This window comes from Cnephaeus nilssonii, assembly GCF_951640355.1.
Source record: "Cnephaeus nilssonii genome assembly, chromosome: 14".
NCBI lineage: Eukaryota > Metazoa > Chordata > Mammalia > Chiroptera > Vespertilionidae > Cnephaeus > Cnephaeus nilssonii.
This window is the reverse complement of record NC_137085.1, coordinates 27,896,205-27,913,534: the sequence shown is the minus strand read 5'-3', so window position 1 is coordinate 27,913,534 and position 17,330 is coordinate 27,896,205. Positions and strand designations below refer to the sequence as shown.

General features: G+C 45.4%; 1 protein-coding gene across 3 annotated transcripts in view; it reads left to right on the top strand.

Moving 5' to 3' along the window:
* Positions 1-5,837, top strand: part of ZCCHC7 (zinc finger CCHC-type containing 7) — a 203,136-nt gene extending 197,299 nt beyond the window's left edge. For 2 of the 3 annotated variants that reach the window (XM_079791264.1, XM_079791265.1), the window contains exons 7-9: positions 919-1,014; positions 2,276-2,393; positions 4,310-5,837. In XM_079791264.1, the coding sequence (XP_079647390.1) occupies positions 919-1,014; positions 2,276-2,393; positions 4,310-4,746 (651 nt within the window). In that variant the 3' untranslated portion in view covers positions 4,747-5,837. The remainder of the gene's footprint in view (positions 1-918; positions 1,015-2,275; positions 2,394-4,309) is intronic. The other variant, XM_079791263.1, reaches the window with a different exon arrangement.
* Positions 5,838-17,330: the final 11,493 nt, after the last annotated feature.

Below are 17,330 nucleotides of genomic sequence, written 5' to 3'. Positions count from 1 at the left end.
AGAAAAAGATAGAGGGAGAGAAATATTTATGTGAAAGAGCCATATCAATTGGTTGCCTCCCACATGTACCCGGACCAGGGCTGGAGATGGAACCTGCAACTCCAGTGCTCGGGCCAGCGCTCTAACCACTGAGCACACGGCCAGGACCTGGTCATGCATCTTATACTTCGTTGGCAGGTATGCTCTTTCTTAGTTTCATGCCATCGTTCATGTTGTTCCCTCTACCAAGGATTATCCATTTGACTTACACCTAATTGTTTGAGAGTAAATTTAAAATTTGTATTTCCAGGAACACTTTCCCTAACTGCCTCACCCCATCCAATGGTGGGTCTGTCTTGCCACTCCATTAATACTTGTACATGCTTCCATCACTGTGTTTACATTGTCCTGTCATTATCTATTTATATGCCTGTCATGTTCTACTAGCCTTTTATTCTTTTCTATCTGGGATACCTAATACCTAACACAGTGTTGGGTATAATGCTGAATGGAATGAGGTGTAAGGAAGGAGAGGAAAGCACACACTGATGTTAAGAATAAAGAATTGAGCCCTGACCTGTTTGGCTCAGTGGATAGAGTGTTGGCCTGCGGACTGAAAGGTCCCGGGTTTGATTCCGGTTAAGGGCATGTACCTTGGTTGCGGGCACATCCCCAGTAGGGGGTGTGCAGGAGGCTGCTCATCGATGTTTCTCTCTCATTGATGTTTCTGGTTCTCTATCCCTCTCTCTTCCTCTCCGTAAAGAATCAATAAAATATATTTTTTTAAAAAGAATAAAAGAATTGTTATCATGTTATACACTTTACAGAGTCATCTGAAGGTGGGGTCTCTACACTGACTTTCAGAAGACATTTTAGAAAGAATGAAGTTTTAATTTTCTTCTAAAATTTAATAAAACCTTACAAATATTCTTGTTGCAGACTAAACCTGGACCACCCAAAAAGCCGAAGACTCCTTCTGGACAATCAGCCTTAATGTATTGCTATAACTGTGGTCAAGAAGGCCATTATGGACATGTAAGTCTGAGTGGCATTTGGGCATAAAGCATTCTGTTGTCAGGAAGTGATGGATGAAAGATGAACTCAAAAATAATGTAATTCTGAACGCTTACTTTTTTAGAAACTAACATTCTAAAGTGAGATTTAATATAGTTTCAACTAATTTACTTCTCTCATCCCTGCCAATTATGTTCCTAAATGTATGTATGTACCAGCTTGATCAGATACTTAGAATTACAAATCAAGTATATAATGCCAAAATTATGATAAATTAGCTAAACTTTATATGGATATTTCACATACTTTCTTCCTAAGAGGTATTCTAATTTTTCTTCAATACTTAGCTAAGAAGTATTGAACTCGCATAAATAAGTTTTAGGTACGATGGCAAAAGACAGAAATGGGAACGTTCCAAAGGGAAACCTCTTTCAAAAAAAAGAAAGATATTTGGTTTCAGGCGTGCTGAATGGATATATGTCACAGGTCATGATTTTTAAAAAAGCCTACTACATAGGTGTATTCAGGCCGAGCATATGGAAACTGTGAGGCAAGGGAAGGTCAGAGTCATGAGAATAGGGAGCTGTCCTGGCTAAGGAATGACAGGAGTGAACTTACCTTGAGTGGGGGGAATTGAAGAGATGAGAGGGTTCCTTTGGGGTGTTTCAAAATCACCTAAGAGCATTTCAAACTGGACACAACCCACCACCACCCTGCTCCCCACCATAAGAATCAACTGTTTCCCCCCCAGTGAGTATTGTGTTAAAATGAGTTTACAAACCACTTATGTGGTAGGAAAAAGAGCGCAGAGCTAAGAAGTTACACTCACATCTAGGATGTAAATGTGAAGGGGAAAAGAGAAGGGGAAAGCACTTGATGGAAGGCTGTTGAAGAGACAAAGAAGCATAGGTCTAATACAACATAAGGCCAAATAAAATAAACCCTCTAACAGGTATGAGGCAGTGCAGTAGGGACCTCTCCTCTTCCCCCCAGCCATTGCTGTCAACTCAAACTGGGAGAGTGGGTTGGCAGGAAAGATTGAAAAGAGATAAGGGTTTCATAGGTAAAGAAGTAAGAGAAGAAAATTCAAGTCTGAAAAAAATACTTGATTGGATGTCAGGCTGGGTGATCCTACCAGTGTCCAGCAAGACCACAGCCTGCAGCCAAGAATGAGTATCAGTGATGTGGGACTCATCTCCAATTACAGTCATTCATAATCTTGCAAAAAGGTTGTTTGAACAGTATGCCCTTGTGACATCCTAATTTCAAATACAATTTGCAGGAATGTACAGAAAGGCGAATGTTTAACCAGACCTTTCCAACATCTCCATTCATCTACTACTATGATGACAAATACGAAATTCGGGAGCGAGAATACAGAATAAAACGAAAAGTAAAAGGTACCTTATTAGACTTCTTGCTCGATCAACTTTGCAATAGTTCCCAAATTTCTTTTTCGCACTGTTTTTACCTGCTTTGGGGGTCATTGGTTAACACAGAAAAATTTTTAATTACCATGGAAACTGGAACTTTCTTGATCTCCAGAAATCAAGTACCCACTTCAAAAATCCTAGGTTATGCCCTGGCCCGTGTGGCTCAGTTGGTTGGAAGGGCATATACTGGAAGGTCATGGGCTCAATTCCCAGTTAGGGCACCTACCCAGGGTGCAGGTTCCATCCCTAGTTGGGGTACATAACCAGTGGATGTTTCTCACACTGATGTTTTTCTCTCTTTCTGTCCCTATCCCTTCCTATCTAAAATAAATTTTTTTAAAAATCCTGTGTTGTAATCTATTCCCAATAAACATTTTTTAACATAATGGTAATTTTAGAAAATGTCCAGAAAGTACTTCTACCCATATATGTGTGCAGAGTTTTAAAGGCTCCTTTGAGATTTTTCTGTTTGACTAGTGATTTGTTCCCCCTTTGTATAGCTCTAGTATTTTTCATAGAAAGACAGGCATCCCTACCGGGTGAATTCCTGGAGCTTCCCCAAAGATGTCATTTCCTATAGGCCATGAGCTGAGCTCCAAGTCCATAGCCACTCTATGTGGCTTCTTTGTTTTCTGTTGCTATAACATAAGGTTCTTTCTCACCAAATTATCCTATAACATAAGCCTGTTTTTTCGACCTCTGTTCTTTCTTGCAATATACTTCAAGGTGGTTTACCAATTATTTTTCTTGCTTTGGGAACAAACAATTCTTTGTTTTTCAAGTTGACCTGTACATTGTTGATTCTTTGGGCCTTTTTTGTTACTCTTTTCCAGATTCTTTTTAAAACATTAAAAAGAAATGCACCAAAATGTCATCTCTGGATTAAAGGATTACAGATGCTTCTGTTTTATTATTTTTTTCATACTTTTCTTTAGTTCCCAAGTTTTCTGTAATGAGTGTTTATAAGTTTTATAATCAGAGAAAAACGATTTGGTTTCCTTTTTTAACTTGTTGTATTGACAGCTCTGCAGCACAGATTCACTTGGAAGCTTGCTGTGCTTCATTGGAATTTTCATTTTATGCCGAAGTCTATAAATCTATTACTTATTTTTTCTCTATATTCCAAAATGCATTTTTTATCCCCTAAATATATTACTTTGCACTTCATTTCATTTGGAGGGGAGGCACTTCTTTAGTCTTTGAAGATTCTGTTGGCATGTTAATTTTCATCCCTCACTGTAACCTTATCTCCCACCTACCCTGTCAGAATCACTGTATCAGATACTTGTAGTGAGAGCCACGTCCTAACAAAACATAACATCAGATCTGCACTAAGAACTCGAAGACACGTGTGTGCACAACTACACACTCAGTCTCCAAGCCAGCGATCTCTGCTCTGGAGGAATTATCTGTCCTCTTTGGCATCTACCTCTAACTAAGTACTGTGGCCAGACTTTATCTTCAGGGTGTAATTGAAATATCATATGAGTCTGTCAATAAGACTGTTATGCATCTTGCTTAACCTTATTATCAAGGGCTGTCCCTTGAATTGGTCAGACATGTCTTTTCTTCACGAAGCTAGGATGATGACTGCTCTCACTTGCCCTCATCTGCACTGTTTAACCTAGATAGATTGTATTGAACAGAATGAATATCATTGGACTTCTGGATGTTCTTCACTGTTAGCAATCAGAAATGTATAACTACAGCCATATAGTTCTTAGTGAGTGACTTTTACTTTAGTAAGGGCTCTTTAGAATGCCCTATCGTTAATGCATTTAAATGTCTGGCTTCCCTCTCTGCTAAGTTATTTACAGACTTAGGAAAGCTCTGCATGGACTATCTTGCTGCAGAATATGCAAAAATACTTTTATATTTTCCAGAACTCCAGAAAAATGGGGATTTTCCAAGGCAGTTCAAGAGGCCGCATATGAAAGCAGCAAATCAGAGGTCCCACCATGACATGAAGAAGAGCCAGGCCTCAAGGAGAAACACAAGGTGGCCTCAAGAAAAGAAAGAAACCCAAAAAGAAACAACGAGCAGGCACAACAGAGAGCGTGAAAAGCACAGGAAGGCCGACAGGTGTCATGACAAGGATGAGGACTTTCCCAGAGGCCCCAGAACCCACTCTTCCCTTGGCACCTTCAAAACCCAGAAGCCTCACAAGTCCTCTCACCACTCACACCAGCACAAGCCGGAAGACAAGCTGCCCAGAGAGGGCAGGCGGGGCAAGCATAAGAAGAAGGAGCGCTGTGTGGAGGAGGAGGACGATGACAACTTATTTCTTATTAAGCAGAGGAGGAAAAAGTCCAGACTGTGAGACAGCTGCCGATTGGGCTTTCCAGCATTTGTCTGCTCTTCATGTCTACAACATTCTGCCAATCTTTTTACTAATTAAAGTGAGTTTTGGTTTTTTGTTTTGTTTAATCTCAGCCATACCCTAGAGCTGCTGAATGAAGACCTTGGAGATCGTTCTCTGTGTCCAGCAGGTTACTAGGTGGAAAAACAAAGATAAAGTCGGACTTCCCCTGTTCCAGTTGGTCATTTTTACTCAGAATCCTATAGGTAGGAAGAATTAATCTTTTCAAGAGAATTTTTAAAAAAACTGAAAAAATTAAAGCTCATCAAATGTAATTCATCTGCAGTGTGCATATGTAAATTAAGTCCTTGCCGGAAGAGAAATCAACGCTGACATGGAAAATTCATAGATCTTTTTCATCATTACCCTTTTTAACATTGGAAAGGATAATAGTTCTAAATCTAAGCTTTACTGGCTTCTGAAGCTGGGGTCAGAATCTTCCTTTGGTCAGAGCATCAGGGATGAGCAGTGAAGGCGCCGTCACTAAAGCCCTGAAGAAGCAGGAAAGTGGGCTGTTGTGAAATGCAGGCAAGGAATCCATCCAGTGTAAACGTCCCAGGACAGATTTCCTGAAACAAGTGAAATAGAGCCCTCAAACTGTTGATGTCATCACAATGAAATAGTTTCTACCATTTTTACAGCCACACTTCAAGAACACTGTCACTCGGCTATATAGAGATGAATACTGCCCAACTTTTAAAAATTATTTTTTTGTTTTCATGGGTTTTTTAACTGTATAGCTATACAGGAATTTTTGTACTTGCAAGCCTTTTGTACTTATCAAAGCCTAATGTTAGAATTGGAAAAATAAAATGTCTGAAATAGAGTAAATAAATGTGTCTGATATGTAAAAAGCCAATGAGGGTTTGGGCGACAAAGGGCATACTTGGGTTGGACAAGTGACTAAAGTTATAAAATCTCCAGTAACTGGGGTTAATGTGCCCTTGTTGCCCAAGCACTAGCTCTGCCAGAATAAAGCAAGGTACACTGAGACAGTTTTATAGTGTTAGATTCTTAGTTTGTCTTTGTGAAGCTCACAAACTGCCAAATATCTGGTGGGATCCGCTCTCTTGTCTTTCCGGGGAAAACTCTCTCCTCCCAAGTCAGCTCCCATGTAAATTGTAGGTCCACAGTCTTCAGTCCTCACCTGCCCGGTGGCTGCTCAGCTTTGTGCTAAGTGTAAGGGTTCATTGTGTGTTGGAGTGCAGCGTCCTCACATCAACTGGGATTGTTTTGACCCTAAGATAAGTGACCAGAGTCTTAACACCCTGCTAAAAGTGCCAGCGGCTCCAGGGAGTGGTACGCCTTGAGATAACAGGCATTATTCCTCAAAAGGACCCAGAACAAGCATGGTCTGACTGGCATTCTGTGGCATCTTCCATACATAGAAGATTGTTTGGAGAAGGGAAGAAAGGAAGCTTTTGTTTTTCTTTTCTATTTGTTTCTGCACATTCTCTTTTTTTTTTAAATATATTTTATTGATTTTTTTACAGAGAGGAAGGGAGAGGGAGAGAGAGTTAGAAACATCGATGAGAGAGGAACATCGATCAGCTGCCTCCTGCATAACCCCTACTGGGGATGTACCCGCAACCAAGGTACATGCCCTTGACCAGAATCGAACCTGAGACCCTTGAGTCCGCAGGCCGACGCTCTATCCACTGAGCCAAATCGGTTAGGGCTCTTCACATTCTCTTATTTTTCCTCCCCAATTGTATATTTTTCTAAGAACATTTTAGAGTAGAACATTTTGTTCTGGGTATAACTTATCCTCCCGGTCCACGCATTTAGATGCAGATACGAAAGGATGGTAAGGAAAGGCCAAACCGAGGAGCCTCTGCCCCATTTCCTCCTCACGGTCCTTGGCGCCTGCTCACAGTCAGCAGCCAGCCTCCTCACACACTAACTGTCCGTACAAGAATGGGGCGTTTAAAATGTGCAGCGACTGGACAATCAAATAAGACTTTAAGGGGAGAAAAGCAGATGTCCCGAACAGTGAGGAGCCCTACGTTGCTAGGATGGAGAAGACTCTAAATGTCTTTTGCCTCTGGACCTGTTTTGATTGGAAGCAGCCTGAGGGGCTCCTTTCCTGGGTTCTGGCTCGGTGCACATTTGGCATTTTTAGAGTTGAGCGGAGAGGCACCACCTCCCATTCTCTCAACGGAAAGCCTGGCTTTTGTGGGCCATGCTGTGCCTATTACTTCAGAACCATGCAGTTAACAGTGCCTATTATCAGGCTGTTTATTTTTATGTTTTACAAGGAGTACATGTTAATTAGGGGGGGCGATTTTTTTTAACATAAAATCATACCTGATTCTTCTACCCAAAGATACGGGTAACATTCTTACTATCTATCCTCCCATATGTTTTTTATGCATATATACATTATTTTGTAACCTGTTTTTATACTTAATAGTGAAAATATTTTTTTTAATAAATTTTATTGATTTTTTTACAGAGAGGAAGGGAGAGGGATAGAAAGTTAGAAACATGGATGAGAGAGAAACATCGATCAGCTGCCTCCCGCACACCTCCTGCTGGGGATGTGCCCGCAACCAAGGTACATGCCCTTGGCCGGAATCGAACCTGGGACCTTTCAGTCTGCAAGCCGACGCTCTATCCACTGAGCCAAACCGGCCAGGGCATGAAAATATTTTCAATCAAATATATATCTACATCATTATTTTTCATGGCTTCATGATATCCTATTACGTAGCTATACATAATTTATTTAATCAGCTTCCTATTGCTGAACTTTTTTGTTGTTTCTAATTTTTATTATTTTTATAAAAAATCCTTCTACACACATCATATATTCTCCAATGATTTTATTGTGATAAAATAGAAGTTATGGGTCCAAAAAAAATGCATCTATTTCATGCAAGGTTTCATTCATAATGCAAATTACATTCCTGGCAGCCCACTCCCACAGTAACATGGAATATTTTCATTCCTTTTTCTTTTTGCCACTTTGGTGGGCAAAGAAACGTTATTTGTTAGTGCTGAAGTGAAAAGATTGATGTGGACTGTGTTTGTGTAAAGAGAGACAGGGTTAACATATCAATAATATGTTGATAAAAGATATGGAGAGAAGCTTCTCATAAGAAACAACTGGAAATTCTTCTGCCAACAAAAGATTCCATACAAAACAAGGCAGCCTATTATTCCTGCCTAGTTATCTTGATCCCTGTGTTGTTGCCTATGCTGACTATTTTATTCCACTTTTATGACCACCCCAGCCAATATTAATCCTCCCCTCTGCGGTATTCCTAATCCCTTCCAACCAACAAATATTTGCCATGGACATTTTTTGTGCTGGCAGTCTTCTTGCTTGAGGTTGACTTTATGAAGAGAAATCTGAAGTCTCAGGGGCTAGCAAGCAATTGAAGAGACCTTGCCATACAGGAGAGCAGTGGCAGAAAGAGTTGAGAGGGGTAGGCAGGACCTCTCCTGGCCAGGACTTGCCGTGGGTCTTTGTAACAGAGTGTTTCCCAGGTTAACAGAAGTGGAGCAGCCCTTCAAGGACAAGGAACCCTGTCAGGAAAGGCTGTGAAACAGCAAGCATGTGCCCCATATTCGTTTCCTGAGGCCATCGTAACAAGTCACTACAAACTAGAGGGCTTAACATAACAGAAATGTGTTCTTACAGCTCTGGAGGCCAAAAGTCCAAGAACAAGATGGTGGCAGAGTTGGCTCCTTCCTGATCTGAGGGAGGACTCATTCTTGCCTCTCCTAGATTCCGGTGGCTGGTGGCAGGTCTTGGCCTTTGGGGCTTGTAGATGCATAACTTCAATCTCTGCCTCCATCTTCTCTCTGTGTCTTGGCTTTAGGGCCCACCCTAAATCCAGGATGGTCTGATCCCAAGATCCTTACTTACATCTGCAAAGACCCTATTTCCAAATAAGTTCATAGTCACAGGTACCAGGGATTAAGACTTGGATATAACGTTTGAGGGAACACTGTGCAACCTACTACACACCCCAAAAGCTGTAAGAAGAATTGCTTCTGCCAAGTTGCACTTGTTTTTATTCTCTGAGCTTTTATTGGGGGATGCAGTATTTTCTCTGTTATTTTTCTCTCTGAATTTCCATTCTGGTTTACACTTTGCTTAAGACTATTGTAATTATTCCTTATTTCTGATCTTGCATATATCCTTATACCTCAGTTCCTTTGTGAAATAAATATTGGGCAAATATACATATGAACAGAAAGCATCTGTCAGGTTTGGGAGCATGCAGCTTCTTGGAGAGCTTTTTTTTTTTTTTTTTTTTTTTAACCAAAGTAGTGCCATGGTATTGGAGGGAATGAGCAGCCAAGAGGAGAGAATGTGTCTCTTTCTAAACAGGGAAGAGGAGAAAATGTATATCTCTCTGTAGACCCTTGGCTATGAAAGGTTGACAGGACAGAGGACTGGCAGAGTCAGGTCACTGTTGACAGGAAGGTGCTGAAAGCAGAGCGGATGATGGAGAACTGAAGAAAACTCAATTAATGGCACTCGAGGAGGGAATGGATGGGTCCAGAGGGATGCATGAAAAGAGTTGAAGACTGGTGAGCGAGATGGGAAATGGTATCTTCGGTGCCTCCCTTTTGATGGAGAAGCTTTTCTGAGAATAAGGGAATAGGGGTAACAGGCGTGGGGAGGTATGGAAGGACCACCAGAGGGAAGGGGAAAGGGGAGTCTCTGGGGGCCACTAGAACGGTGCTGGGGACCCAGAGCAGGTTGGAGACCAGGAGTCTCCTGTCTCCTATTCACATGAGGAAAGGTCCTCTCGAGAAACGCCCTGTGGCTGCCCGAGTGAGGAGAGGAGGTGGGTACACATGCAATGGAAGGCTTTCCTGTGGGAAAAAAACAGACCATTGCTGTAATCTGCTTAACTTCTCATATCAGAGTTCAGTCCTGTGTACACCAGTGAACAGCCCTTACAGATTTCCACATACGTCCTCCTGAGTATGTCTACCAAACGTAACTCAGCCTCTTGCACCCAACAGACCAGTATGAACTCAGTGCTGATCAGATGCCATCACAAGGACGTGCCATTTTGAGCTCTGATAACCTCTGACCACCTCTCTGGGCCTGTTTCTTCATTCTGAAATTGGAAGCAGTCGCCCGGCCTGTGTGGCTCAGTGCTCAGCTCTGCCAGGCGTGTCCAGGTCAGCAATTAGGCCCTCACAGTAAGCAGCCAGAAGGGAAGCCACCATAAAGAACCCTTGGTTCACAGCTCCACCCCGTGCCCTGGTCCTGCCCTGGCATCCAGGGCACCCCGCCCTTGAGGAGCTTTTGCTTTCTCTAGTGGGCAAGACAGGTGCAGTCCCCTTTCAGCTCTACAACAAAGATTGACGCTCACACAATTGTGGGGCTGGCAAGTTCAAAACAAAATACGAAGGGCAGGCCCGCAGGCTGGAAACGCAGGCAGTATTTTATAGTTTTGAAGCAGGATTCCTTCTCCAGGAAACCCCAGTTTTTGCCTTTGAGGCCTTCAGCTAATTGGATGAGTTCCACATTGTGGAGGATAATCTTTACTTAAAGTCAACTGATTCAATCATATCTACAAAATACCTCTCCTGCAACATCTAGTGTTTGGCTGCACAGCTGGGAGCCATAGCCTAGCTCAGTTGACATAAAATTAACCATCACAGTAGTCTTTATCTCAAAAATGGAAACTGAGTCAGAAACGTTGACAAAATCCTAATCCCTAGAACAAGGTACCAGGCCTGCCGAGTAACCTTTGCACCTTAGGAATAAGTTTATATTATTTATTCCTGCGTCCTACATCAAATTCTCCACAGACCAGAACCAGGCGGAACATCCGGGGAATGTTGTACCACATGCCGATGCAGCTCGGTGCCGAGACAGTCTGTGGACACAGTGGGCTCCTGGTCCTAGAGGGTGAGCTACCAGAGCCATGGAGATTCAAGCATCTACTGAGAGGGGGCCAGGGACTGGAAGGAGCCTCCCAGAGGGCCCAGGAGTTCTGGTAGCTCTAGATACTACAAATGTTGCTCAGAAAAGTCCCTGCTTCCTCTTCTCCACACCCCTCCTCCACCCTAAGTGAGGCGTCAGAGGTTGGGGCAGAACACGGAACCTCTCTGAAATGGAAACATCTGTGTGCCTGTGAGAACCTCCTCCACCATCCCCGCTCCCCTGCCAGCCAGCCTCGCCTGGTTAGTGTTCTGGGAGGGGAGCTACTCTGCCTCGGCCTCCTTTCACACCCCACCTCATCCTCCATGCCTCAGGGGGCCCAGGGGATCCACCATCGGTCCATCGTCCACAGGTCATGGGTCACCAGGCACCTCTCTTCTGTTTTGCCTACACCCAGTTAATCATCTCTTCCTGGCGATTTGCATGGCAGCCCTCCTGCACTTGGCTACTCAGGGGAGTTTTCTGGTTTCATTGCTTCACTTAACCTTGGTCTCCTGGGTCACTGGATTCCCCTGCCATCACCACAGGCCCGGCCTCTGAAGCCTGCCTGTCTGTGCTCCAGGATCCTTGTCTTCTCACCAGCCTGCCCATCCTATCAGCAAGCCAGGCTCTGCCCACAGCGCCACCTTGCAAAAGGGTGTGTGTGTGTTGGAGGGGGGGCGGCTCTGGGCCATAGCAGGATCCTTGAAGTTCTGGTGGATGTCAAGACTGCAAAGGACCTAAAAGATTGTCTAGTACACTCTGGCTCACCCTGTTTCAGTCCATTTCACAGATGGGGAAACTGAGGTCAAAATGAGGAAAAGGTGGCTCAGCTGGTGTGGCTCAGTGGTTGAGTGTTGACCTATGAACTTGGAGGTCACGGTTCAATTCCCAGTTGGTGCCTGAACATGCCCAGGTTGCAGGCTCAGTCCCAAGTGGGGGGTGTGCAGGAGGCAGCCGATCAATGATTCTCATCATTGACATTTCTATCTCTCCCTCTCTGAAATCCGTGTGTGTGTGTGTGTGTGTGTGTGTGTGTTTTAAGGATGAGGAAAAGTCTTGCCCATGGTCATATCTCAAGTCAGAGGCAGAGCCAGGTCTAGGCTTTGGGGTCCTCCACCTCAGCCCCTCTCCCCTGTCTCTCTCTGCCACACTTTGCAACAGAAAATAACTTCTCTGAAAACTTGAACACATTAGGAGTGAGTGACAAATGCATTTAGTGTTTAAATATTGAGTCTGCTCAGATGGCAATTTTTTGCAAGAAGCTGCGGCCAACAAGCTGGGCTGTGGCCTGGAGCCAGGTGCAGGGGGCAGAGGAGACCTCCCCGCTGGCAGCCCTGCTCGCATGAGCACCTTAGAAGCAACACCTCCCCACAGTTATCATCAGGAGCCAGTGAGCAAATGGACCCACAGACACAGGAACCAGACCTGAGGACAGGGAGGAAACGGGAAAGAAAATGGGGAGTAGTAGCAGGTCCCAGGAAGGGGAGGAGACCCCTGGAAGACCTCGGGTTCCCAGACCATCAGGGGCCAGCCCAAGGCCCAACACTTGCTATTAAAGAAACCGAGGCAGAAACAGTTCCCAGGACAAAGAAACTGTCAAGATCAGACAGTCTTGGAGGTCGAGGTTCAATTCCCAGTCAGGGCACATGCCTGGGTTGCAGGCTTGATCCCCAGTAGGGGGTGTGCAGGAGGCAGCCAATCAATGATTCTCTCTCATCATTGATGTTTCTCATCCTCTCCCTTCTCTAAAATCAATAAAAACATTAAAAAAAAAAAAAAGATCAGACAGTCTACAACTTGGAGACCTTCAGAATTTATCAAGTCTAGAACCCTCTATGGCACAAGTGGGGAACCGGAGGCCCATGGGATGGAGCCAGGGGCAGGGATCAGAGGAGAACCCCCGCCCCCCCCTGAGGCAGAGCCGGGACTGACAGCCAGGCTCCTGCCTCCCTGGGTGGGGGCAGACTTTGGAGGAGGTGTGAGGCAGGGACATCAATGGCTGGGGTTGAGCTTTTCAGAGCTCTGGAGGCTGGTGAGGCAGAAACACCCCTGAGGAAAGCTGGGGTGTCTCTGACAGTAGGCTTCTGAGGTGCTGTGGAGAAACCCATGTGGTTATGAGGGGGAAAGAAGGGCCGTAAAAGTGAAATTTGCAATTTGTGACGGGGGGAAACTGAAAATGTGTTCTCCATCCCATGCAAATTATCTGTGGCCTTTTGTCCTGCACCTGCAGCAGCTCACAACATACACAACAGCAGGAGCATCAGGTTCCCACAGTCTGTGCTCAGAACAGCAACAGAGAAAGCCCCCTCAGTCTGGAGGGATGTGCTGGGTGCCCACGCTCTGTCTCCCAGTGTCTGCTGGGCTGAGCACTGCCTCCTTTGTACCAGGCTGAGGGGACCCTGTTAAGGACTACCCTCCTAAGGACAGCACTTGGCCCTCCCCATCAGACACCCCCTCCTTGTCCCACCCGCCAGACACGCCCACATTGTCACTCCTGTGAGAATTTTCGGATCTTCTGTCTCTTGCGGGAAGTGCCCTTCTTCCTTTTCTTCCCCCAAACCTGTCAGCCTGATCAGAGACTCCATGAGGAAACCTTCCCTCTGCTCCAGGCCCACCAGTTTCTCAGCTGTGCCCCCCACCTCTACGGACCTCCTTGTCTGGCCCATATCTACTCTCAATTGTCTATAGTCTCAGTCTCCCACAGAAGACTGGGAGGCCCTCAGTGGCCAGGCGCTTTGCTTGGCCTGCAGTAGGCGGACAGGGATGGCAGACATGTGGCATGCATGCTGCCACCTTCCAGGTGGAGCCCAGGGCAGACAATGCTAATCAATCATGATCACCCTTCCCTTGGAGTCTCAGAGACTTCAACTCCTCAACACTGGTTCCAGGTAGGCAGTGCCTGGCAACCAACATTGGCTCTCCTGATGAAACTAGTGACTCTCCCTGAGACGGGTGCCAGTAAATGTGTGACTCATCTCAGGTGGGGACTACTGGCCCCTCAGATTTGGCTCCCCATGGAGCCCACCCCATGGCCTGTGCTTTCCGTGTTTACTGAGAGATCGAAGGTTGACTTCCTCAGCCTCCCTCCTAAAACAATCCAGGCAAGAAATATAGACGTTTTCTCAATACACACACACGTACACACATGCATACTGTCACACATGAGCACACACATGTTCACATCACCCACGTGCACACACACATCCCCATATGCACACATTGCACTCTCACATGCACGTATTTATACATACCCACACATACACACGGGCACATATACATATATACCTATTCACACACACACACACACACAAATACACTTCCGTTAAACGTTTCATAGTGTGGGGAACCTCAGTGAAGATTTCGGGGCTCGGGGGAGGTGTTACATTTCACAGAGCACAGCTTCCCGCCGTCCTTGCAGTTCCCTCTGCCCACTCTCCTTCTTCCCTCCATCCCTCTAGCACTGCCCACCCCACTGTCAAATTCTTGTCCCTCTGTTTTGTAGAGCCATTCTGCTGCCTGATCTGGAGCTGGGGACAGCCCACACCTGTGTCGGTAGATCCCAACCCACCAAGTAGAGTCTTTCTCAAAGAGTCATTAGAATCACAAGCCTTGCCATCTTGTTTCAAATACTGTTACGAATAAATGGATGGCTGTAACAAAAGACGCTGGTCTGTGCTCCCCTTTCCATCCTAAACTAACACGTTCAGTGACAAACACCATGTTTAAGCCCCTTTCCGGTACCCAGCACTGCATCGAGTATTACAAATAGACTACTGTCCCCAAAAGAGCACACCCCCCCCCCCCCCGCAATGGCAAGCACAGATGCCTAAACCTGTAGTGACAAGTGGAGGGCGTGATTAAGGCCATCCCTGGAGGCAAAGAAACACTCCCCTGCTGTGATGTGAAGGATGACCCAACTCCAGATGAACAAGATTGAGAGGGTTATCTCAGCAGAAAGGACGGGCACATGCACAGGTGACATTTTGTGCCAGGTGTAAGGCTGAAGGTAGAGGAGCAGTGTGGAGGAGTGGAGAGAGCGAGCAGAGGCCAGACCCTGCCAGGGCCCAGGGACTGAGGCCCTAACTCCATCCTGCCCAGGATGGCCCTGGACCACACCTGAAAGCCCTGGTTTGGAGCGGAGCTGTGTCACAGACATCTTCCCCAGAACCCACTGAGCCATGGGTCCCTCTGTCCATCACCAAGGCCTCAGGAAAATACTTATTCAGGACCTCACTCTCCAACAAACAAACACCCGTCAGAGGCCACCATTTCTGAGGCTGTCACTGTAGGACAGTTTCACCTGAACTTGAACTTCATATAAATGGGATCATCCAATAAGGACTCTCGTGTCTCTGGCTCCTTTGGCTCAGTGTGTCTGTGAGATACACCCGCGGATCTTTTCAAGTTTTGTTTCAAATAGTGGAAGTTGGGGCATGAAACGTGGAGGAGCCCAAACTTAACACAACAGAGTCCTAATCACCCCACCACAGAAGCAGGGCTCTCATGAAAATTAGCTTTTATCCTCTTCTTTTAAAAGCTTACACAGAACGTAAGCCTCAGGGACCACAATGTATAGCGAGCTCCCCCACCCGCAACTCCAGTCCCCAATTTAAGAGACTCTATTAAACCCAGGGTGGATTTTCTATGCCCAGTGGTTTTTCCATTTTGTCTTTTAATTTATATTTTAAGGACTTAATTTTAACAAAAGAGCCAAATTACCACCACACTTTAAAATAAACTTGTTTAGGGGTGTTAAAAACAGGCTTTAGAGTATGGAACTTTAATTAACTTTGGAAAACAGTAATTAAACAGCCCCTATGCCCTGTCTTATGCTTTGCAAAGGCAAAGAAGAGAGATCAGAAACTAGAAGTTCACACCTTGGCCAAACACGGAATCACCCGAAGAGTTGCAAGGTTTCTCCTGCCCAGGCTGCACCCCCAGACCAATGACATCAGAATCTGTTGGGTTGGGACCCAAACACTAGGGTAGTGTTTTAAGCTCTCAGACAATTCCAATGAGCATTGAAGGTTGACAATTTCTAGTTTAGATTGATTGGCAGCTGTCAACAGTGATGCCATAAGAGACAGGAAGGAAGGGAGACCGGTGAGGCTGAGAGACACAGAGGTCTTCACACCAAAATGCATCTCAGCTTTGGAAGGAGCAGTCTGACTGGGGTCCTTGTGGGAGAGGAGATTAGGACAAAGACGCCAGAGGGTACATGTCCAAAGGAACGGACCCTGTGAAGAGGCAGGAAGAAGGTGGCCACCTGCAAGACAAGGAGAGGGCCTCAGGGGAATCCAACCCTGCCAGCACCTTGACTTGTGGCTTCCAGCTCTCAGAACTATAACAAAATAAATGTCTGTTGGTTATGCCTCCCAGTGTGTGGATATGGAGTTCAGATGATGCGGTTAAGGTCCCAAGTTAGCCTGAGCTTAGTCCAAGTTCCATTTCAGCTCTTTGGCCTTATGTGTAGAGTCTTATAAGGGCTACTCCTCTGCCCAATATCTTTACTTCTAGGACTTTACCCTAAAAACTAACCAACAATGTCCTTGAAGAATTACCTACAAAGGTGTCCATTGAGTGTTCCTTTTGTTGTTGTTAATTCTCACCCAAGGATATTTTTTTCCATTGAATTTTTAGAAAGAGTGAAAGGGAGGGAGGGAAGGAGGGAGGGAAAGAGGGAGAGAAGGAGGGAGGGAGGGAGGGAGGAAGGGAGTGGGGAGGGAGGGAGGAAAACATCAGTGTGAGAGACATCAATTGGTTGCCTCCCATGCATGCCCCAGCCAGGGCTGGGGATCAAACGTGCAACCCAAGTATATGCCCTTGACCAGGAATCAAACCCATGACTCTCTGGTGTGTGAGCCAATGCTCTAACCACTGATCAACACCAACCAGGGTTCTTTATAATGGTAGATATAGGAAATGTGTGACAGTGGGAGAACAGAAAAGCCAATGATAGTGACCAATTCAACTGAACCTGCGGAAGCCATTAAGCTATCAAGATTTTTAAAGTAACACATTCAGCATGGCCTCCCACCTGTGCGCAAATGCACTGATCTTGATCTTGATCAAGAACCTTATCCTGAGATCTCCTAACCCCAACCTAAGGATGCTGGGCATGTGTCTACTTTCTTTGGCCCCCAACTTCTAAGTTACCTGCAGGTAGCCCCTCCCCTCAAGGCACACAAACCGACAAGAGTCTTAGCTTTTCAGTTTGTGCCTCAATCTACCTATCTGTATCTCAAACCCATGCATGGATGTATAAATAGGGGAAAATACATTGAGCTGTAACTGCACTTTATGTAAGTTATATGTCTTTTTTTAAGTATTTGTAAATGCAGTGTTGAAAGGCTATAAGTTAATATGGCACATACACAGGTGACTGGTACAAAGTCTGTGGAGCTGGGACGTGTCTCTTACATAGGGCTCAAAGGTGAACACAAAATGAATGGGGGAGAAAGAGCATCTCAGACATGCTCATTTAAAGGCTCAGAGGCTGTGTTCCGGGCCAGTGGAAGATGCATTCAGGTGGAGAAACTGGCCAGGCTGGGCCTGGGGTGTGGTGGGAGAGGTAGGGGGACAGGACGAGGGCCACTGGGCTGCAGATGGAGTTGTCTCTTGTGCTGTTTCCAGAACAATCCTAGCG